The 24,771-nt window shown below is 42.5% G+C and overlaps 1 protein-coding gene and 1 pseudogene across 1 annotated transcript in view; both read right to left on the reverse strand.

The window, feature by feature from the left end:
- Positions 1–785: 785 nt before the first annotated feature.
- LOC143172221 (DNA polymerase kappa-like) lies at positions 786–4,205 on the reverse strand (annotated as a pseudogene).
- Positions 4,206–9,497: 5,292 nt separating this feature from the next.
- Positions 9,498–24,771, reverse strand: part of LOC143172222 (DNA polymerase kappa-like) — a 31,583-nt gene continuing 16,309 nt past the window's right edge. Inside the window, 4 exon segments of the mRNA XM_076361457.1 lie at positions 9,498–9,661; positions 17,760–17,782; positions 22,417–22,547; positions 24,252–24,383. Of these exon segments, the coding sequence (XP_076217572.1) occupies positions 9,498–9,661; positions 17,760–17,782; positions 22,417–22,547; positions 24,252–24,383 (450 nt within the window).

Raw genomic sequence — 24,771 nt, forward strand, 5'->3', positions numbered from 1 at the left:
ACCAATGACAAAGCTGTGGATACAGTGGCATCTGGCAAACAAACAGATGAGCAGGTAGAGATGGTGAAATCATTCCAGCAAGTTTGGAAGCAAAAAAGCACATTCTGGACTTAGCCTGGTCATCTAAAACGTAACAGGTACACATTTGTTTGTTTAAAAAACAAGCAAACCCCAAAGTAATCCCAATACAGTTAAACAACAGAACAGATGCTTCTATAGTAGCCATTTCTTTTAAGGATCTTGCAATTAAAAAGCAGTTTATATTTCATCAAGGGTTTGTCATTGTTTGCATAACTTATAAGAAATATGCTATCATCATAAATTATTTGCCTGATAAATATTTAATTATAATAAAATGTCTACATTTAAGCAATTTGGTGTGAACAGAAAAAAATCTAAACAGAGTATTTTAAATATTTGCACTTTACAACTCAATGGAACTTTCCCATCAACCAAATCTCTGAAACAATCCAGGTTGAAGATGTTTTAATTGATTTTCACTTACATTTCAGCAGCCTTACAAACACCTTTCTGAACATGGTTGGGGGGGTAGCAAACATGCTATTTACAGAAATGAGTAGTAGTTTCTATGTCACCGTTGCTGCAAATGAGAATGCACTGTATAACTACCATCTCATTCATAAATCTAGTTTGTCATTAAAACTGATTTGATATTTTTTAAATAAAAACGTTCACTCTTACACAGGCCTTATTCAAATTAACTTGTTGCAAAAAATCTCAAAGCCCTGAAAAGTTCCAAGTATACTATTACCAAAATATTTTCATTACACAAGCAGATAATTTGAATAATCAAATATATCTTCAAGTGCATACTCACCAACTCTGTTTGAATTTTCTGTATTATGAGTCTTAGTAGGAAAATAATTTTTTTCTGTCAGCTCCTGGATAAGGCCTTTAAGCAGACATCCACATGTCTGTTAAATGACATAAGACTGGTGGTTTTCTGTTCTGAATTACAAACTGGACAAACAAGAACATTGTCTTTGGCTTCAAAGAAACAGGATGATCTAGTTTCTTCTGTATGTTCAGCCTTTTCAAAATGGTCTCTATTCTCTTGTGAAATTCTTTTGGGGAAGAGACACTGTTTCATACACACGTTTCTAGCAATATCCCTGAGATTGCTAGGCTGTCTTTCTCTGTGAGGTTTATCAGATATTATCTGAGTGAATTTTTCTGTGCTATTGCTAGCACAGTTGTCAGATGTACTTGCAGACTGGCCTGTTCCTGCTAATTGATCTGTTCTATTTTTTTGACATTCATTCATCAACATTTTCATTTTTACAGCGTGGAAAAAAGTTAAGTGTATTTTCTCTTGAATTGTCATTCTTGGATATTTCCACAGTATCTTTAACAAGAGTCCCATCAAGGCACTTATCTATATGCCTATTAAGCTCTTCCAAATTATTGCTGCTTTGCTCCTCAAAGCAAACAGGGCAGGTGAAGATCTTACACACATTAGAATTCTCTAAGTCTGTGACTTTCTTTGTTTCTTCCAGAAAATTTGCTGATGATTTCCTATCATGAAAGAGTTGCTTACCTATAGTTTCATTTGGAGAGATTCTCACTGTTTAGTTGCCTTGCAGCTCACTTTTTATCAAAAAAACTCCCTCTAGGAGATGCTTCTGATTTTTTCGTGAAATATTCTTGGTTGGATTTCCCTGGCTGAAGCCTAAGAAAACCAATTTCTTTTCCTGACTTTAAGAAACTTGTAATGCATTTTGTTGGTATTTCTTCTCTTCTTCGCTTAGAAATCCTGATACTCATAGCACCTAATGATGAAAAGCAAAGTTATAATTTATAATACCAATTTTATGAAAATTTGATACTAATACTTAACACCTTTTGAGGTATACATCCACTCAATAGAAGTGCATTTTATCTCTAAACAGAGGCTATACTACCTGCAAATGATAACAATGGATTACAAGGTTCATACAATTTTATCAGACCTGAACACTTGCCCAACTATATTATTAATTTCAATATCCATGAAGTGTTAACTGACTGTACCATAACATGAAGCTATAAATTTAACAGTTATGTAGAATTTGGTTTGAAAGACAGTTTTGCATGAAATTTCCCCATCAAAATATTTTTTCCTTCAGCACATTCTAAACCATAGACAAATAAGTTTTATATATCACTGAATGGTTCAAACAGAATGTATAAGCACCTGAAACACACAGGTCTTAGAACACAGAATTTACTTTTGACAGAAATTTTCAAATTTGTTGCAGAACATAGCATCTTCAAATCTATAAGCATTTTTATTTAAAGCATTTGCTTCTAAAAGAGTTTATGGACAGAAACTACCTGTTGCTGTGGTGCAAAGCAGATTTAAAAGCTCTTTTAAGGCAGTAGAATTAAGCACTGCTATGCGTTAAGATTCTACTCTCATGTCGATGTGTATGTTGTTCCAGGGCTAACAGGTGGCAGGAAAAGTACAACCTCAATTAGTAAAACATTCCTGAGTCACTATTCAGCACTCCAGAGCTGTTTCACTTTGCAAAAACTACCAGGGTAATGGAGAAAGGATAAATCCATTTATACCAATTTTACTTTAGAGTACAGTCTATTACTTTGATATACTATAAGATGTAACTCTGAAAAGGAAGAACGAGTTTGAAATATTTTACCCATAAGTCTTATCCATAAAGGGCGAGGAGCAACACTATCAATTTTTGTTCCTAACAAGTCTTTAGCAACAGCAAATATTTCCTCCTCAGGAGAAACAGAAGACAGCACAGTTGAAGCTCTTGTTTTTACTTCAAAGTTCACATTCTTTAGCTTCAAGGTAACAGTTTTACTGGGGGTGGGGGGGGGAAGAAAAAAAGTTAAGCATATCCTATATGGCACAGAAACAATTATTATGTAGCATCTATAGAAGGGCCCTAAAGCCATAGCCAAGTCTGCGTGCTTATCTGTGTACAGCAAGGGGCACTGCCAAGAATTTGTCTGTAAGATTTTGCACTTGCTCCTAAACTGCTGCCAAAATCAAATTCTCTAAACTGGGTCATTTAGCTATGGTCCCCAGCAGACCATGTGCCAACAGTGCATGTTCAATAGATTTCATGCTCTGGCTTCAGTCACAACTTCTACCCTGTCTACCAAAAAGTATTTCTTCACTTGGAAACTTTCAGTGCCAGATATCTTAACTTTGCTGGGAAAACTACTAAGGATGCATAAGTACTAAGGACTTGCTGAAAACTTCCTTCCCTCCTACATGGTGCTATCGGAGCAACACACAGCATCTGTGTTTGGCACAGAGATTCCCCTGGCAACACCTTCAAAACCATTTGTGTGATTTAGCATGTCCTTCCAAATGTAAATAAATGGCACTCCTTTTGTTCTGGTGTCTTTGTAAGCTTATCCCTTTGTCCTTCTTAGCTGATGATTTCCCTTTCAATCTGTCATCTTTTGAGACAGTCTTTTATGGCTGAAGAAGACTAATCACAATTCTTTTAGGTCTTGAATGTTATTCCTTGCTTTACCATAAAGACTTCTATAGAAAATATGGACTGTTCTTTCCAGAGAATAAACAGAAATTTGGGGAGAAGGAATAAAGGGACTGTTCATACCATTCATACCATTGAATGGTATGAATAACTCATCAGCAAGTCTGGGACGTGAACTTTTTAAAATACACTACTGGCTATTGACTGGATCCTGTATGAATACAGGAGAGAAACACAGCATTTTAAATACATTAGAATTACATGATTGACCAGAGCACAACTCATAGACAATCGACTCTTTTCAGCAGCTCTATTATTTGTTTATGAACATTGCTTTTAGCATAAAATGTCTTATATGCTAAATAACTTGGTTAATTAGTTTAATTTTTTCACACATATTATTCGATAGCCACCTGAACAATATCAAAATGCTGCCTAAATCATTCTAACCATCTGTAAATTAAAGAATAGAAACTTCTGAAGATAGATTGCATGGTATGATGCTAATGCTGCATTTAATAAGTTTGAGTGCAGAGTGTTGTCTTTCTGCAAGTAAACACAGAATAATATAAATATCTTAAGTCCCTCTTTCTGCAGCTCTTGAGCAAGGTCTCTGCAGAGTTCTTGACGCAAGCTGTACTGATCTTCTGCTGTGTTAATTTCAATGAATGTTCTAAGATAAAATCTTTTTTTCAGTATGAGTCCTAAAATTTGTTCAGTGACTGCCATCTAAAAGTATTTTTTGTACAGTTAAACAAAACTACATCAGAAGAAGGTGTTGTCCCACAAGCGGGGTCCAGTATCCGGTGTGCAATAAGCCAATCTTACACACAGAGCCGAGATATTTATTTAGCTCATGTTTGCGCAAAGATGGGTGCTAGGTGGTAATTCCACAAAGCTAGCACACCACACAAAAGAACTACAGCGTGTTTATATTGTTACATGATTAGTAAAAGCCCGCCTAAGTTCATGCTCATTGGTTAGTTATGTTCAAATTAGCCTCGCTTGCCATGTAAATTAGCACACATGCTCCTTGCAGGTGTGGGGGGGCAAGTCTTTCCAGTCTTGAATTGAGTCAGTGGTCGCGATCTCCCCCTGCCGCCTTTACCTTTCCCCTAGTTACCGCAGGTTTTTGCTGACTTCTTGTTTCTTTGGCAATCATCTAGCCTCCAGCGCCTTCTAGGGCAAGATGGTCCCCTTCTATCAGTCTTCTAGTTCTTCTTCAAGGGCATAGTCGTTGTAAGGCATGCATTGTTTATACAAGGTAATCAGGCTAGTACAATGAAGACTACAGTCTAGGATAGGTATTAACCCAAGCATATGGCTACAAAGGTTGTATGGGTTTGAGTGTTTACTTCAAAGGAAAAAATTGATATTAATATGAATATTATACAGAAAGATTTATGCACATTTATGTGTTTCAAAATGTTTGCAAAACCCTTCAAATAATGAAATAATTTGGCGTTCAATTTTTCATGCAGTATTTGAAAAATGTATCAGTTTTGAGGTCATTAATGCTTAAATATTTGCAAGAGAGAATACTAACACCAACTGAACTCATGGAGCCAGCCAAGTTATTTGTATGTAATCTCCTTTGTACAGTGCTGTGTAACATCAGAGGAAAAAAAGGATTAGAAAGTCAACATCAGAGCCAAGTATCAGAAATAAATAATGCAGATGCTAAGAAAAAGATGCCAGCTAGGATAAGAGGAGAAAAAACTAGCTTTCTGCCAAAAACGTTACTAACTGCCTTTGCTAGAGCTTCTTAGCACAGGAATTACAGTATTATTTTTTGTTGTTGTGCATCTGCTTTTTAGTAATAACGTGAGAGGAAAGGCGACCTTCAGTTAGTAGTGGTTTTAAGGGAAGCTGGAAGGAAAACTTACAGCTGTCAGATGCTTTTGGAAAGGTATCACATATCCATTGTTTCATGCCAGGCTTTATATTTATGAGTGTAAAGTCGCTATAGTTATACACTGAGTTTCACATTTCTAAGTTATATTCAGGTTTACCTGATCGTATTGAAAATCATCCCCTATTATGATTCATATTCCCCTAAGAATGTTTGCATGCTGCCAAACTAACGGGATTAATATTTTACTGTGGGTCCTATGCCGTTATCCAAGGAGTAACTGATGTTATCCTGGCAACGCTGCAGTAATTGGAAAGCTGTAAAACTCCTAAGTTTGGAAGGGGCAGGATAAGGAGAATGCTATTTCAGGCCCATCTCTTCCCCCCATATAAACTAGTTACATGATCTCAGCAAGCCCATTGATGTCTCTGGTCTAGACCTGTCTCTCTAAGGAGAGAAAGAAGGAAGAAAAGAAAAACAGAAAGGTACAACAGGCTACTCAGATTATCTGTCTGCCTGCAAAGCAGCACAAGACTAAAGCCATAAATTTCTCAGCTCTGGTGGTACCAAACCTTACAGGGCTTACTTAACATGCCCACAACTATTAAGTATCAATTGGAATAAGAATCTTTTCTCATCTTCTTTTCTAAGAGACAACACATGAGGGTAGGGATAATTATTACAGCTCTCTACAGATTCTCTTTGCAGTATTTTCTTTTTAAAAGTGAACTTTTGGAAATGACATACACCACCTTTTTAAGGAACTTAACATTAGTAAAAACTTAAAAGTTAGGAAACATAAGCAATTTCGGTTACCCATGTGTGCTGGTTTTGGCTGGGATAGAGTTAATTTTCTTCATAGTAGCTAGTATGTGGCTATGGTTTGGATTTGTGCTGAAAACAGTGTTGATAATACAGGGGTGTTTTAGCTATTGCTGAGCAGGGCTTACACAGAGTCAAGGCCTTTTCTGCTTCTCACACCACCCCACCAGCGAGTAGGCTGGGGGTGAACAAGAAGTTGGGAGGGGACACAGCTGGGACAGCTGACCCCAACTGACCAAAGGGATATTCCACACCATATGACGTCATGCTCAGCATATAAAGCTGGGGGAAGAAGAAGAAAGGGGGGATGTTTGGAGTGATGGCATTTGTCTTCCCAAGTAACTGTTATGCGTGATGGAGCCCTGCTTTCCTGGAGATGGCTGAACACCTGCCTGCCGATGGGAAGCAGTGAATGAATTCCTTATTTTGCTTTCCTTGCACACACAGCTTTTGCTTTACCTATTAAACTGTCTTTATCTCAACCCACAAGTTTTCTTACCTTTACCCTTCCAATTCTCTCCCCCATCCCACCGGGGGGGAGTGAGCGAGCAGTTGTGTAGTGCTTAGTTACTGGCTGGGGTTAAACTACAACACCATGAAAAATTAGCATCTTCCTATGGTAGTGGGGAGGCTACAGGGGTGGCTTCTGTGAGAAGATGCCAGAAGCTTCCCCCATGTCCAATAGAGCCAGTGCCAGCCAGCTCCAAGACAGACCTGCCACTGGCCAAGGCTGAGCCAATCAGTGATGGTGGTAGCGCCTCTGTGATAACATATTTAAGAAGGGAGACAAACTGCTGAGCAACAGCAGCGGGGAGAGAGAGGAGTGAGAATATGTGAGAGAAACAACTCTGCAGACACCAAGGTCAGTGAAGAAGGAGGGGGAGGAGGTGCTCCAGGTGCCAGAGCAGAGATTCCCCTGCAGCCCCTGGTGAAGACCATGGTGAGGCAGGCTGTCCCCCTGCAGCCCATGGAGGTTAACGGTGGAGCAGATATCCACCTGCAGCCCGTGGAGGACCCCAGGCCAGAGCAGGTGGATGTGCCCCGAAGGAGGCCATGACTCTGTGGGAAGCCCACGCTGGAGCAGGCTCCTGGCAGGACCTGTGGACCCATGGAGAGAGGGGAGCCCACGCTGGAGCAGGTTTGCTGGCAGGACTTGTGACCCAGCAGGGGACCCACACTGGAGCAGTCTCTTCCTGAAGGACTGCACCCCGTGGAAAGGGCCCACGAACTGCTTCGCGTGAAGAACTGCAGCACATGGGAGGGATCCCACGCTGGAGCAAGGGAAGAGTGTGAGGAGTCCTCCCCGTGAGGAGGAAGGAGCGGCAGAGACAACATTTGATGGCCTCACCGCCCAAGCTGCAGAAGGCAAAGGCGGGGACTGGGAGAATGAAGAGCCGCCCGCTGTGGGAGAACACCAGGTTCGAGACCATCTAAGGCACCTGAAGGTGCACAAGTCCATGGGACCCGATGAGATCCATCCGCGGGTCCTGAAGGAACTGGCGGATGAAGTTGCTAAGCCACTATCCATCGTATTTGAGAAGTCGTGGCAGTCCGGTGAAGTTCCCACTGACTGGAAAAGGGGAAACATAACCCCCATTTTTAAAAAGGGAAAAAAGGAAGACCCGGGGAACTACAAGCCAGTCAGTCTCACGTCTGTGCCTGGGAAGATCATGGAACAGATCCTCCTGGAAGCTATGCTAAGGCACGTGGAGGACAGGGAGGTGATTCGAGACAGCCAGCATGGCTTCACCAAGGGCAAGTCCTGCCTGACTAACCTAGTGGCCTTCTATGACGGAGTGACTACATCAGATGACAAGGGAAGGGCTACAGATGTCGTCTATCTGGACCTCTGTAAGGCCTCTGACATGGTCCCCCACAACATCCTTCTCTCTAAACTGGAGAGGTATGGATTTGATGGATGGACTGTCCGGTGGGTGAGGAATTGGTTAGATGGTCGCATCCAGAGGGTAGTGGTCAACGGCTCAATGTCCAGATGGAGATTGGTTACGAGTGGCATCCCGCAGGGGTCCGTATTGGGACCGGTACTGTTTAATATCTTCATCAATGACATAGACAGTGGGATCGAGTGCACCCTCAGCAAGTTTGCAGATGACACCAATCTGAGTGGTGCGGTTGACACGCCAGAGGGACGGCATGCCATCCAGAGGGACCTGGACAAGCTCGAGAAGTGGGCCCGTGTGAACCTCATGAGGTTTAACAAGGCCAAGTGCAAGGTCCTGCACCTGGGTCGGGGCAACCCCCAGTATCAATACAGGCTGGGGGATGAAGGGATTGAGAGCAGCCCTGCCGAGAAGGACTTGGGGGTACTGGTGGATGAAAAGCTGGACATGAGCCAGCAATGTGCGCTCGCAGCCCAGAAGGCCAATCATATCCTGGGCTGCATCAAAAGAAGCGTGGCCAGCAGGTCGAGGGAGGTGATTCTGCCCCTCTACTCTGCTCTGGTGAGACCCCACCTGGAGTACTGCGTCCAGCTCTGGAGCCCTCAGCATAAGAAAGACATGGACCTGTTGGAGCGGGTCCAGAAGAGGGCCATGAAAACGATCAGGGGGATGGAACGCCTCTCCTATGAAGAAAGGCTGAGAGAGTTGGGGTTATTCAGCCTAGAGAAGAGAAGGCTTCGGGGAGACCTTACTGCAGCCTTTCAATACTTAAAGGGGGCTTATAAGAAACATGGGGACAGACTTTTTAGTAGGGCCTGTTGTGATAAGACAAGGGGGAATGGCTTTAAACTAAAGGGGGGTCGATTTAGACTAGATATAAGGAAGAAATTTTTTACGCTGAGGGTGGTGAAGCACTGGAACAGGTTGCCCAGAGAGGTGGTGGATGCCCCATCCCTGGAAACATTCAAGGTCAGGTTGGACGGGGCTCTGAGCAACCTGATCTAGTTGAAGATGTCCCTGCCCACAGCAGGGGGGTTGGACTAGCTGACCTTTAGAGGTCCCTTCCAACCCAAACTATTCTATAATACTATTCTATGATTCTATGATAACTGACCGCAACCCCCATCCCCTTTCCCCTGCGCTGCTCAGGGGGAGGAGGTAGAGAATTCAGGAGTAAAGTTAAGCCCGGGAAGAAGGAAGGGGTGGGGGGAAAGTGTTTCTAAGATTTAGTTTTTATTTCTCATTACCCTACTCTGATTTGGTTGGTAATAAGTTAAATTATTTTCCCCGAGTCAAGTCTCTTTTGCCCGTGACGGTAATTGCTGAGTGATCTCTCCCTGTCGTTATCTCGACCCACGAGCCTTTCGTTATATTTTCTCTCTCCTGTTCAGTTGAGGAGGGGGAGTGATAGAGCGGCTTTGGTGGGCACCTGGCATCCAGCCAGGGTCAACCCACCACAGTAGTAAATGTCATGGTCTCTCTTACCTTTCTAATGGGCAAATCTTTTAGGACGTTTAGCACTACTTGTCTCTCAGGAGCAATTCTGCATTGCCCATTAGGTTTATTATGATCACTGCACATTTTTGCTAACATTGTATTTGGAGCTATTCCTTAAAAAAACAATGAATAAAAAATATATTTAAAAAAATACAAGACAATGTTTAATTTCAATTGTCCAATATTTAAAAGTACAAGAGTAGCCTACACATTTGGTAGAGACTTAACATAAGCAAAAGAACCACGATAACTGATGATAACCAGATTTGTTACAATTCTCCAAAAAAAATTTTATAATAGGCATGTCAGAATATAAATACATATGGTAGTTTAAATGTAATTGATGCGCCAGATAAAGTGTACCTACTATTTTGAGATAGTCAGGGTAACATAACATGTACTAATCGGTCATGAGGTTTTAAATATCAAGTGTTTAAAAATAACATCAGTTACATGATTGAACAATTTTATGATGGTGATTATGGTAAGACAAAAGGAAATGCTTACAACAGCAGTTATAATAAACTCTAATGTGAAGGAGATATTTCTTCCTTGTAGTTCAGCAAAAAGACTAAATTAATTTTGACAAAATTTAACAAGCTGAAGTCTTTTGTGGACTACCACTGCTATGTAGTCATTTAGAATTAAAATATATATTTTATTTATTTATTTATTTATTTTTCCACTGACACTGGTAGGGATAAGGAGGGATTGCTCTTTTCTATCTAAGTAACTGTTTTTACAGATGAACTCTGGGATTGGTTAGCAAGAAAAAAAAATATAATTATTCTGCACTACAGCCCTAGTGGCCTAAATTTTTATTTGCTCACTGGTGTAACGTATTCGTCAAGATGGTAGAAGTAATTCTATTTATTATTGCTTATCAGTATTTTTCAGTTAGGCTTCTGTTTTTCTTTTTTGGGCTTAAAACCCCTGATGCACTTATAAAAGCTACATCTGTTTTCTAAATAGTAACTTATCCTTAGGAAGGCAAAATTTCAGGAGAACAAAATTATTATTTTGCTACCACTCACGAGATAACATACGTGTTGGGGATCTCATTCTCCTTCTTCCTACTAGCTGTTCCTTTACCTCTGCTTACATTCAACATTTCCCTGGCCTTCCACACCTCCTTCATAAAGCTCAGCACTCCCTGATGCCTCAACTGACCTGGTTCACAAAGCAGTTAGGATGGCATCCAAACTAAGTGGCTAGGAACATACACTTTTTTCAGTGACCTAATCCAGATTATCATCAAAACAGTGTTGTCCCGAATGCAGGCTCGTTGCCCGGTGCGCAATGCCAATTGACACACTGAGACATGGTATTGCCATTTCTTTATTATAGTTTGTGCAAAGCAGGGAGATAGGTGGTAGCCCACAAAAGACTAGCTCACCGATTACCAAACATTTCACTATTTATAGTCTCTATCAAATGATTTTCTCGCCTCTTATGCTAATTAGTTCTGTTTTTGGGTCGGAGGGTGTGATGCCCATGCCCCCATGTAGCTGGACACAAGGGAGCAATGACTGTGCAGAAACGGGGGACAGGATGGAGTGAAGGCCCTATAGCTCTCGCCTGTTCAGACACTGTCATCCTTGATAAGTCCACTTCTGCCACACCTCTCACAGTTCTGAGGCCTAAACTTAAGTCAAGGGCCTAAAGACCCAGGCTCTGAAACATATTTGAACCCACTGAGAGAGAAAACATAAGGCGGTGTTGTGGTTTAACCTCAGTCGGCAACTAAGCACCACACAGCCGCTCGCTCACTCCCCCCACCTGGTGGGATGGGGGAGAGAATTGGAAGAGCACAAGTGAGAAAAACTCATGGGTTGAGATAAAAACAGTTTAATAATTGAAATAAAATGATGATAATAATATGATAATAATAATAACAACATACAAAGCAAGTGATGCACAGTGCAATTGCTCACCACCCACCGACCGATGCCCAGCCAGTCCCCGAGCAGCGGCCCCCCCGGCCAGCTTTCCCCAGTTTATGTACTGAGCATGACGTCACATGGTATGGAATGTTTCTTTGGCCAGTTTGGCTGTGCCCCCTCCCAGCTTCTTGTGCACCTGCAGCCTTCTCAGTCGGTAGAGCATGGGAAGCTGAAAAGTCCTTGGCTAGTGTAAGCATTACCTAGCAACAACTAAAACATCGCTGTGTTATCAACTTTGTTCTCATCCTAAATCCAAAACACAGCACTGTACCAGCTACTAGGAAGGAAATTAACTCTATCCCTGCCGAAACCAGGACAGTATCCACCCCTTATTCTATACAATCTGCGTCATGCTCAAGTCTCATATTTTCCAGTACATTTTCATTAATCACCACCCCCTTTTTCTCTCTCTCTATACACACACACAGAGATATCATTCCATTATCCTGTGGGCCATCCCTCTAAAATGTTCGGTGAGTTCATTTAGTCCATGACTTTGGGCTCCATCTGTCATAATAATCTTCCAGGGCAGGAAAGATGGAGATGGTATGTGGTGTTGGATTGTTTCATGTTGAAGTCAGTTCTGGTACCATCATCACTGTGCTTTGCTTGGTTTCACTGAAGTTATTCTTCATTAGTCTGGGTGATTCTTATTGTAATAACATTAGTATGGCATATAATATTATTAGTATGATTAGTATATCTGTGTGTTATTAGTATAACTATTATAACTATAATTAGTACTTAACATCACATAATTCAGATCATTGGCTGTTCTCACCCAAAGTCAAATCCCCTTGAGGTACACATCGGACTTCCCCATCCTTCCGCATTATCCACCAAGGGCACCCAGGTCCTTGAGCAAAAGCAATCCCACGGATGGGTCTGCCTCTGCCCGAGGCAGGAATAACCCAGACTGTCTTCCCCAGCATATTTTTTATGTGCACTACAGGGACTTTATTCCCATCTACAGTACGTAAAAGTTCTGACTGGGCAGGGCCTGCTCGATTGGCAGATCCCCTCGTGTTAACTAACCAGGTGGCCTTTGCTAAATATGTATCCCAATGTTTGAATGTCCTGCCACCCATTGCTCTCAGTGTAGTCTTTAACAGTCCATTGTATCGTTCAATTTTCCCAGAGGCTGGTGCATGATAGGGGATGTGATACACCCACTCAATGCCGTGCTCTTTGGCCCAGGTGTCTATGAGGTTGTTTCGGAAATGAGTCCCGTTGTCTGACTCAATTCTTTCTGGGGTGCCATGTCGCCATAGGACTTGCTTTTCAAGGCCCAGGATAGTGTTCCGGGTGGTGGCATGGGGCACGGGATATGTTTCCAGATATCCGGTGGTTGCCTCCACCATTGTAAGCACGTGGCGCTTGCCTTGGCGGGTTTGTGGGAGTGTGATATAATCGATCTGCCAGGCCTCCCCATATTTATATTTCAGCCATCGTCCTCCATACCAGAGGGGCTTTAACCGCTTGGCTTGCTTGATTGCAGCGCATGTTTCACATTCATGGATAACCTGGGCTATAGTGTCCATGGTCAAGTCCACCCCTCGATCACGAGCCCATCTGTATGTTGCATCTCTTCCTTGGTGACCTGAGGTGTCATGGGCCCACCGAGCTATAAATAACTCACCCTTATGTTGCCAGTCCAGATCCACCTGAGCCACTTCAATCTTAGCAGCCTGGTCCACCTGCTGGTTGTTTTGATGTCCTTCAGTGGCCCGACTCTTGGGTACGTGAGCATCTACGTGATGGACTTTTACAACCAGGTTCTCCACCCGGGCAGCAATATCTTGCCACAATGCGGCAGCCCAGATGGGTTTGCCTCTGCGCTGCCAGTTGCTCTGCTTCCATTGCTGCAACCACCCCCACAGGGCATTTGCCACCATCCATGAGTCAGTATAGAGATAGAGCACTGGCCACTTCTCTCGGTCAGCAATGTCTAAAGCCAGCTGGATGGCCTTTACTTCTGCAAATTGGCTCGATTCACCTTCTCCTTCAGCAGTTTCTACAACTTGTCGCATAGGACTCCATACAGCAGCTTTCCACCTCCGATGCTTTCCCACAAGACGACAGGACCCATCAGTGAACAGGGCATATTGCTTCTCATTTTCTGGTAGTTCATTATACATTGGGGCCTCCTCAGCACGCGTCACCTCCTCCTCTGGCGATATTCCAAAATCTTTGCCCTCTGGCCAATCCATGATCACTTCCAGGATTCCTGGGCGACTGGGGTTTCCTATTTGAGCCCGTTGTGTGATCAGGGCGACCCACTTCCTCCACGCAGCATCAGTTGCATGATGTGTACAGGGGACCCTCCCTCTGAACATCCAGCCCAGCACCGGCAGTCGGGGTGCCAGGAGGAGCTGTGCTTCAGTGCCGATCACTTCTGAAGCAGCTCGAACCCCTTCATATGCTGCCAATATCTCTTCTTCAGTTGGAGTATAGTGGGCCTCGGATCCTCTGTATCCCCGACTCCAAAACCCTAGGGGTCGACCTCGAGTCTCCCCAGGTGCTTTCTGCCAGAGGCTCCAGGTAGGGCCATTCTCCCTGGCTGCGGTGTAGAGCACATTTTTTACATCTTGTCCTGCCCGGACTGGCCCCAGGGCTACTGCGTGAACTATCTCCTCTTTAATTTCTTCAAAAGCTTGTTGTTGCTCAGGGCCCCATTTGAAATCGTTCTTCTTCCGGGTCACTTGGTAGAGAGAGTTTACAATCAGACTGTAATTTGGAATGTGCATTCTCCAAAAACCCACGACGCCTAAGAAAGCTTGTGTTTCCTTTTTGCTAGTTGGTGGAGACATGGCTGTTATTTTGTTGATCACATCCATTGGGATCTGACGACGTCCATCTTGCCCTTTTATTCCTAAAAACTGGATCTCCTGTGCAGGTCCCTTGACCTTACTTTGTTTTATGGCAAAACCAGCCTTCAGCAGGATTTGGACTATTTCCTTCCCTTTCTCAAAAACTTCTCCTGCTGTGTTGCCCCACACGATGATGTCATCAATGCATTGCAGGTGTTCTGGAGCCTCGCCCTGTTCCAGCGCAGTCTGGATCAGTCCATGGCAAATGGTGGGACTGTGTTTCCGCCCCTGGGGCAGTCGGTTCCAGGTGTACTGGACGCCCCTCCAAGTGAAAGCAAACTGTGGCCTGCACTCTGCTGCCAAAGGGATTGAAAAAAAATGCATTAGCAATATCAATTGTGGCATACCACTTGGCTGCCTTTGACTCCAGTTCGTATTGAAGTTCTAGTATGTCTGGCATGGCAGCACTCAGCGGTGGCGTGACTTCATTTAGGCCACGATAGTCTACTGTCAGTCTCCACTCTCCATTAGACTTCCGCACTGGCCATATGGGACTGTTAAAGGGTGAGCGAGTCTTGCTGATCACTCCTTGGCTCTCCAGTCGACGAATCAGCTCATGAATGGGAATCAGGGAGTCTCGGTTGGTGCGATATTGCCGCCGGTGCACCGTGGTGGTAGCGATTGGCACCTGTTGGTCTTCGACCTTCAGCAACCCCACAACAGAGGGGTCCTCCGAGAGACCAGGCAAGGTGGACAGCTGTTTAATTTCCTCCATCTCCAAGGCAGCTATACCAAAAGCCCACCGGTACCCTTTTGGGTCCTTGAAATACCCTCTCCTGAGGTAGTCTATGCCAAGGATGCACGGAGCCTCTGGGCCAGTCACAATGGGGTGCTTCTGCCACCCATTCCCAGTTAGACTCACTTCAGCCTCCAATACAGTTAGCTGTTGGGATCCCCCCGTCACCCCAGAAATACAGATGGGCTCTGCCCCTATATAGCTTGATGGCATTAGGGTACACTGTGCACCGGTGTCTACTAGAGCCTTATACTTCTGTGGGTCTGATGTGCCAGGCCACCGAATCCACACAGTCCAGTAAACCCGGTTGTCCCTTTCCTCCCCCTGGCTGGAGGCAGGGCCCCTCTAATCCTCATCACAGTACTCATTTCTCATTTCTTGTACATATGAGTCAGAAGTTTCTTCCTTAAGATCAGGAGTAAGATCAGCCCTTCTACTCTGTCTGGGGAACTGCCCGCTGGAAACTGGAGCAGCAATTTTCCTGGAAGAACCTCTTTCTGTGATTGTTTTCCCTTGCAATTCACGTACCCGTGCCCCTAGGGCTGCGGTAGGTTTCCCATCCCACTTCCTCATGTCCTCTCCGTGGTCACGCAGGTAAAACCAGAGGGTGCCCCGTGGTGCGTACCCTTTATATTCTCTCTCTTGAGCAAAAGAACGCTGACTCCTAATAGCCGAGATACTGGTCCGTACAGGTGAGGAGTAGGACCTATCCTCTCTGAGTTGCTGGATCTCCCGGGACAGTTTCTCCACAGCCGAGACGAGGGAGGAAGAGAAACTTCCCTCATATTGCCTGAGTTGACTATCCAATTCATCCACTGTTTGTTCCTCTCCATCTTTCCAGGTCATCACTGCCAATGAATTGGCGTATGATGATGGTGAGCTCCTTATAAACTTCCGCCACATGGGTCGTGTGCACTTGACTTCGTCTGGATCTTTGGATAGTTGTTCATTGTTCAGGTCATCATAAATCACCTCCAGCACAGCTAATTTTCTCACTGGATACCTTTCTCCATGGTGGCCCACTTGCTTGGGCGACATATGACATCTTCCTTAAAGGGATACCTCTCCTTCATACTTGACAAGAGTCGCCTCCAAAGGCTGAGGACTCGTGTCCCTTTTCCAATCGCTTTGTCAATGCCCCCTTCCCTAGAAAGGGATCCCAGCTGCTTGGCTTCCCTACCCTCTAATTCCAGGCTACTGGCCCCATTATCCCAGCATCGGAGCAGCCAGGTGACAATATGCTCACCTGGACGACGGCTGAAATCTTTTCGTATATCTCGCAGCTCACTCAGGGATAGAGATCGGGTGGTCACTGCCTCGTTTATGAGTTCTTCCTCTTCTTCCTCCCCGATCAGCGGCCGGCTCTCCTCCTCCCATTCTCGTGATGGCCCTTCTCCAGGGTCATCTGTCTCGTACAGTTCTTCCTCCGGCTCCCTTTTAGAAGAAGCTTCTTCCTCCCTTACTAAACGAGCCGACTTCCGCTTCCAAGATTTCTTCTTGTGTACAGGGGCGACTGATACCGGCACAGGCTGGTTCTTTGGTTCAGCCACAGGGCATGTTGCCCGGGTCTGAGTGACCGCAGTGCGTGTCATTTTACCGTCAGAGCCAGAGACCTTCTACCTCTCTTCCCTTTGAGAGTATTGAAGAGTGTTGAACAGGGCTTGGTAGGCATGGGCCAGGCCCCAGCACGTTGCAATGATCTGCATCTCTCTGGAGTTGCCAGGGTGACAGCATACTTTGTCCAAATATTCTACTAACTTTTCAGGATTTTGCACTTGCTCAGGGGTGAAGTTCCAAAACACTGGGGGTGCCCATTGGCCTAGGTACTTGCCCATCTTGTCCCACACACCCTGCCATTCATAATTATTCAGCCTTGGGGCAGATCTCTGGATGATATTCTTAAATTGCTTACCAACTTTAGACAAAACCGAAACAATATTCCCAAGAAGTACCAATAGAAGTATCTTAACTACCCAAGGATGTTCAAAATACTGAAAAGTTACTGTAATGAAGGAGGAAACATCATAGAGAATGGCAGTGTCACTACCTTCTTCTATTTCCTCCGTAAAAAAACTCTCTGAAAAGTCACTGTAGTTGCTAGTTGTCTCCATGAAATGGTATCCGTGGTACAGTAATGGCTTCATTGCGAAACCTACATACCACGCTAACGTCAAGGTCAATGTTCTAAAAACAAACCTCCCAAGCGAGACATCACTATTCACTGCAGACCACAGCAAACTGCAAAAACCAACACCAATCCTTAACATGTACAGCAGGAAAAAGAGCACGATGCAGATTACACAAATCAATGTCGAGAACAGAGAAACCAACATTGTGACCCACAACTATTAACAGATATAAGTTCCTTAATACACTCCGGTTAAGCTGTTATTATCTCAACCCTTCGAGCCCCACGTTGGGCGCCAAAAAGGACTGTTGTGGTTTAACCTCAGTCGGCAACTAGGCACCACGCAGCCGCTCGCTCACTCCCCCCACCCGGTGGGATGGGGGAGAGAATTGGAAGAGCACAAGTGAGAAAAACTCGCGGGCTTTGATAAAAACAGTTTAATAATTGAAATAAAATGATAATAATAATATGATAATAACAATAATAATACACAAAGCAAGTGATGCACAGTACAATTGCTCACCACCCGCCGACCGATGCCCAGCCAGTCCCCGAGCAGCGGCCCCCCCCGGCCAGCTTTCCCCAGTTTATGTACTGAGCATGACGTCACATGGTATGGAATATCCCTTTGGCCAGTTTGGCTGTGCCCCCTCCCAGCTTCTTGTGCACCTCCAGCCTTCTCAGTCAGTAGAGCATGGAAAACTAAAAAGTCCTTGGCTAGTGTAAGCATTACCTAGCAACAACTAAAACATCGCTGTGTTATCAACTTTGTTCTCATCCTAAATCCAAAACACAGCATTGTACCAGCTACTAGGAAGGAAATTAACTCTATCCCTGCCGAAACCAGGACAGGCAGGGAAGTAACAGGAGAACCTCGCCCACATAAAGTTAAAAGTAAAACCAACTTGTGATACTGAGCACTTAGTTTAGTGATATAGCAGTTACGGCTCCTCATTATTAAAATAAGAGGGAAGGGGAGAAGACGACGCATTTGAGTGAAAGATAAGACCCAACCAAGGGCTTATCTACTGAGACCATGCAGCAACAAAAGCATAAAGGACGCGGACTGGAGGAGGCTCTTCGGAGCTCCCTCTCAGCTGGACCGAGATCCCCGAACCATCTGTGACCACTGGCTTGATCCTTATCGACAGGTCGTATTACCCTCCCTGTGTATGTAGTTGTGTCGTGTTATGTGTTACTATTTCGTGAACCTGTATGCTTGCTAAGGATTCTGGCTCTCATAATAAACTGTCACCATATAGTACCCGCCTGACTGTGGAGTCTGAGTAGTGGTTGTTTCCCCCCGCTTCTTTTGGTACTATACGGTGCATGACAGAGGGTTTCTTGAGTCGGTGGGTCGTGAGTTGGTGGTCGTGATCTCCCCCTGCCGGAATTACTTCTCTTTCACCTTTAGCTTCATGTTTTACTTATCACTGCTCAGTTCCTGCTGACCCGGTTATTTCAAGTTCTGGCTGCCACCACCCACTCTTTGTGGTTTTACTAACAAAGGCCTTACTAGCAACACAGGTTATTAATGACCTTGACTATTCAACGAAGTATTAAACAAAACAATTGGGCATCAATCAATGTCATTCCCCTTACAAATGTACATCAACAGTGGAGACTTACAGGTAGATTGCCTGAAGTTAAAAGACATAAAACTTGAACAGTAAATATTAAAAAGCTACTAGATCATTTATTAACGTCAACACATATTTACTTCTCTGAGAACTAACTTTTTAATGAATCTTAATATTGTCTTAAGCAAGGAACAGTGTGGGGAACTGTTAGAAATACTTGACAATATGGATCTGCTATTCAAGCTAACAGCAATTTAGCAACCAGTGAGAGATTTCTCTATGACCAAAGGCTTAAGAAAACAATTTACATGAAGCACTAAAACAAGTGCCACCAGTGCTAAGATTAGCTCCTGAGCTCACTGGTCATTCTTCCACACTACTTTATTTCAAGAAGAAAGAAGCAAAAAGAATGATATAACTGTTTTTACAATTAAAAAAAAAAAAAAAAAAAAAAAAAACCAAAAACCAAACAAAACCCGGAGTGGCTTTGATAGCCATAACATTTCTTGAAAGATTTGAAAGTCACAGTCTTTACAGACCTGCAAAGAGAGTACATTACTTTGCAGCACAAGAATGCTGTGGCAATATTAATTTCTTATACTTGTAATGCCCTCTAAGATTAGTGTAGAAGACATTGTGGAAATACAAAGCATTATCATTCATATGTGTCTGAATACCTGCACTAGCAGTCAGTCAAGTTTTCTGTACATCAAGCAAATTTCCTTCACAACTTCCTCTGCAGAAGTTCCAAAGGCAACCAAATTTTCCACTGATTGATCTTTGTTCAGGGTAGTCATCCATTAGAGGTGTGTTGTCTTCAAACAGTACCCATGAAGAAGAGTATCCATCTCCATTGAATTTGGCAGACATATTTACATCACCTTTATCTATATTAGATAGTGTCCTGGTCTCGGCAGGGATAGAATTAATTTCCTTCCTAGTAGCTGGTACAATGCTGTGTTTTGGATTTAGGATGAGAACAAAGTTGATAACGCACCCATGTTTTAGTTGTTGCTAGGTAATGCTTACACTAGCCAAGGACTTCTTAGTTTCCCATGCTCTACCGACTGAGAAGGCTGGAGGTGCACAAGAAGCTGGGAGGGGGCACAGCCAAACTGGCCAAAGAAACATTCCATACCATGTGACGTCATGCTCAGTACATAAACTGGGGAAAGCTGGCCGGGGGGGGCCGCTGCTCGGGGACTGGCTGGGCATCGGTCGGCGGGTGGTGAGCAATTGTACTGTGCATCACTTGCTTTGTGTATTATTATTATTATTACATTATTATTATTGCTATTATTATTTTATTTCAGTTATTGAACTGTTCTTATCTCAACCCACGAGTTTTTCTCACTTGTGCTCTTCCAATTCTCTCCCCCATCCCACCGGGGGGGTGGGCGGGGGGAGGAGTGAGCGAGCGGCTGTGTGGTACTCAGTTGCTGACTGAGGTTAAACCACGACAGATAGAAACACAATTAATCCATCCATATACAACATATACTGTATTGATTTCCTTCTGCAGTGGCTGAAGAGACTTCATTAGCAATTTTATTTTTTCTGTTTGGAAAAAAAAGCATGTAATTATTGAGTCAAAACAACTGCTTTGTTCTTAATATGATTTGAGCTTGGCTGAGATCAGAAGAATTGGCTAGGAGACTGGTCTTAACTTCCAGAAAAACATCAAGGTTTAATGGCCTGTTGCTGTAACAGCAGAAAAACATCAACATTTTGGCATTATCATAGAATCATTAAGGTTGGAAGAGACCTCTAAGATCATCGAGTCCAACCATCAACCCAACACCACCATGCCCACTAAACCATGTCCCTAAGCGCCGCATCTACACGTCTTTTAAATACCTCCAGGGATGGGGACTCAACCACTTCCCTGGGCAGCCTGTTCCAATGTTTAACCACTCTTTCAGTAAAGAAATTTTTCCTCACGTCCAATCTAAACCTCCCCTGGCACAACTTGAGGCCATTTCCTCTCGTCCTATCGCTAGTTACTTGGGAGAAGAGACCGACACCCACCTCGCTACAACCTCCTTTCAGGTAGTTGTAGAGAGCGATGAGGTCTCCCCTCACCCTCCTTTTCTCCAGGCTAAACAACCCCAGTTCCCTCAGCCGCTCCTCATAAGACTTGTTCTCCAGACCCTTCACCAGCTTCGTTGCCCTTCTCTGGACATGCTCCAGCACCTCAATGTCTTTCTTGTAGTGAGGGGCCCAAAACTGAACACAGTATTCGAGGGGCGGCCTCACCAGTGCCGAGTACAGGGGCATGATCACTTCCCTAGTCCTGCTGGCCACACTATTTCTGATACAGGCCAGGATGCTATTGGCCTTCTTGGCCGCCTGGGCACACTGCCGGCTCATGTTCAGCCAGCTGTCAACCAACACCCCCAGGTCCTTTTCCGCCAGGCAGCTTTCCAGCCACTCTTCCCCAAGCCTGTAGTGCTACATGGGCTTGTCGTGGCCGAAGTGCAGGAAATATTTTTGTTTCATATCAGAGTGAAGGCCAGATGCTCTCTTTTTTGTGGAAATAAAAATCCTTTGCAGAAGTTTTTTCAATATTTTCCAAAGAAATTAGGGTTCTGGAATATTTGGTTCTAGAACCGTCAGCCTGATTAGCTTCTTGTTTTCAACTGCAGTCATTGTAGAACAAGTAATGTCAGCAGCCCTTTGTCTGACTCTACGAAATTTAATTAAGTTTCACATTCTGAGTGCTTGCTTGTTTCAAAAGAACACAGATATCAGAGAAGTATGAAGAGGCACATGACTACACATCAGTGATATCTGTTTTGTAGAGACAATGCCAATTTGTTTCTTTCTATTCTACTAATGCTTTTCAGTATAGCGTATCCTTGATTATCCTCTTAATGGCTATTTGGATCATTTTTGAATACTGATAATATAAATGTTCCGGTTTGTGCATCAATCAACCATTTGCATGACGACTCCTTTTTTATTATTCCCGATTGGGTATACAGTTGTGGATGTGGTTCCAACTCCATCTTCTAGAGCCAAGTGAAATCCAGTCATATCTTAAGCATTACTGTAACTCCTGCAGTGCTCATTTCTTTATACAGTTTTAGTCTTGTAAAATAATCATGTAAATAGAGCTTATGCACAATGTCTTTGCAGACAATTTCTCATGTTTCTCATGTACGAGACTCATTATAGTATTCTAGGAAACATCTTTGCAAAATACAAATAACCTTTAGAACAATAAGGAGGTGTAGAATAAATAAATTTAAGTCATAAGATTATTACTACTTATTTGCAAAATTATCATGTGGAATTCTAAAGGCAAAAATACATATCTAAAGCACGCAATTGGGTTTAATAAACCTAGTACCACTTTTCACACATTTTATTCAAGTTAAAAAGAAAAAATCCTCCAAGTCCAAATCATCAGCAGCATTCCTTTTATGCACAGTTGAGTAGTAGAGAAAGTTAACCCATAAACTAACAAATCAGAGGTAGAGAGTATATGGGAGGACAAATTATGCAAGGACTTAAGTATCTACACTTTCAATGGGTGCAGCTTATCTGAAGCATGTTATATGCATGAAGAGAGAGTAATTTGCTTAACTTTTTCTGTAGTGCTTTCTGTGTTAAAAAAGAATCTTCTCTTATCTTCAGAGCAGTTCAGTCTTTCTTCCAAGTTCTCTGTTATGTTCAGGTAGGCTTCATCTAGGCCCATAGGCATAAAATTTGGATTATATTCAGCCAGTATTTCTCTAACCTTGACAAACATATAGTGAAAGTTTAAAGCCTTGTTGCTGTAAGAGCAGATCTTGACACACAATTATGAGGTTAACAAATGTACTGACACTTCAAGATGACCAATCAATATTAAAGATATTTATAGAACAAATTATTTATTGATATTGGAAAATTATAGTACTGCTTCTCACAAGTAGCAAGATCTCAATAATAAGTGAGAACTAAACAGAGGTTTTGAGCAGTGTATTTTACTGCAGAGGTCACCAAGATCAGTGTATAAGGACTCCACAGCCACTAGGTTCATAGACACTGCAGTAACCACCTGAACAAAACTCTGGGGACCCGGGAACTCAGCAGAACCTCAGAATGAGCACACGAGCTGATGTACCTTTCTGCGCACTGTGTCTCAGACATCAGATATTCAAAGGTTAAAAAAAGAAACCTTTAAGTTTTAAATTACATTCAAACTAAAGTTATAGCCAATAGTTTAGAGCACTGGTTAATGCCACAGGCAAAACTTATTAGAAAATCTTTAGTGATAAGTGTATCTTCCCAAAAGGCAACATAATAAATTAAATGGTCAAAATAAAATCTCTACCTTTTCTCCTCTCCCCCCCCTCTTTTTTTTTTTTTTAAACAAGGAGGAAAATTTGACCGTGTCATGTTTTCTCTATCAGTTCTGTTCAAATTCTTAGGTATCACAACATTTGGTCACGTGCACTTCATCTTTCTGAAAATGAATAAAGATAGGATTCACTGCTCAACTTTTAATGACAAAATGAAATCAATTTAAATATTTTAAATCCAAATCCCAAGGGAAAAACATAAATAAAAAAACCCAAGTCAACTTGAACCTTTAATACTTTACCCCCAAACAACAAATGAAATACATATCATGAAATCCAAGATCCTTAACAAGTTCAAACCCATTCTGAAACACTCATATTTATATATGCTTTTTTATGACAGAAGTGAGAAAAATCAAATAAGATCAAAATTAGTAATTAGCTTCCTTTTATTTATGTGGAGAGATTGAGGCTTCATAAAAATAAATAAATAAATCTTGGCACAATTTTATTGAAGTCAGGAGACTTGTGCCATGCACGAGTTTGATTTAAGATCTACAAAAGATTTTTTTTTTTAAACATGATTTTGTGTATCCTAAGTATTTCTCCTAGCACTAAATAAAATTACTTCCATTAAAGCAAGATGTAATTATTTTTTTCTCCCTGTTTGCCCTTTATTTCAAGTCTCTTCTTTTAAAACAAATGAATCTGCATTTAGAACTCACTAATGCTCTTTGCTTCTCTCTCTCTCTCCAGTAATTAGCATTCAAAATTATGAATATACATTGTATGCAATTATTATCTCCACATTTCCTATGTACCTGCAGCTTCCTAATAATTAGATTATGCTCCATGGTTTTGAAGTTTTAATAATAATAAGGCTCAAGTGGTACCACTAGCTCATTACACAGTTTTGAAAATCTCTATCAATCAGCATCACTACTGACTTCATTAAAACTGCAACATGAGTGAATGCAATGGTTTTTCATCTCCTTGCCCAAAAGCACAAATGTTTTGTTTAACTTATGTTCAAAGCCACATCACTGAAGAGTTTAACATTTAAACTACCACTTTTCATGTTACCTAGAACTGATGTATTGATAAAGTCTAAAACAAAGTACAGACTTTTGGTTAGAGAGCACTTTTTTCAGACTTACCTCTTTACTCACTTTGCCATATTTTTCGAAGTTTAATGGTACTATAGTTAGATGTGAGCATAGCTTTTTAGCAATAAATCCAGGCATGGCTGAACGTACACCAAATCTCCTAGCGTGGTAATTTGAGGTGGACTTAAGAGAGAAGAAATAAGTTTAGAGTTCAGTAATCAAGTTTTACTCAATGAAGTTTAGAGTTAAATAATCAAGTTCTAATCACATATCTCCACATAGAAAAGACTGACAAGGCTGAGAGTTAATATGCTTTCCCTGCCCCCCCACCCCTTCAATCTGTTTACATCCTTTAAACTTTCATCAGTACACTTTTAACTGAAAAATAAAATCCAGCTTACACGGTCTAGTCTAAGAACAAGTGTTTCCTCTATTATTTTTGTCATTTTTTCCACACACTCATAAAATTTATTTATATAACAGTGTCATTATATTATGCTATCATTGTATGTTTTATTATGCTTTAGATTCATGTAATTGATTTCTGTATTAGCTTGACATTCGGCCTTAC

The sequence above is a fragment of the Aptenodytes patagonicus genome, chromosome W (genome assembly GCF_965638725.1).
Source record: "Aptenodytes patagonicus chromosome W, bAptPat1.pri.cur, whole genome shotgun sequence".
NCBI lineage: Eukaryota > Metazoa > Chordata > Aves > Sphenisciformes > Spheniscidae > Aptenodytes > Aptenodytes patagonicus.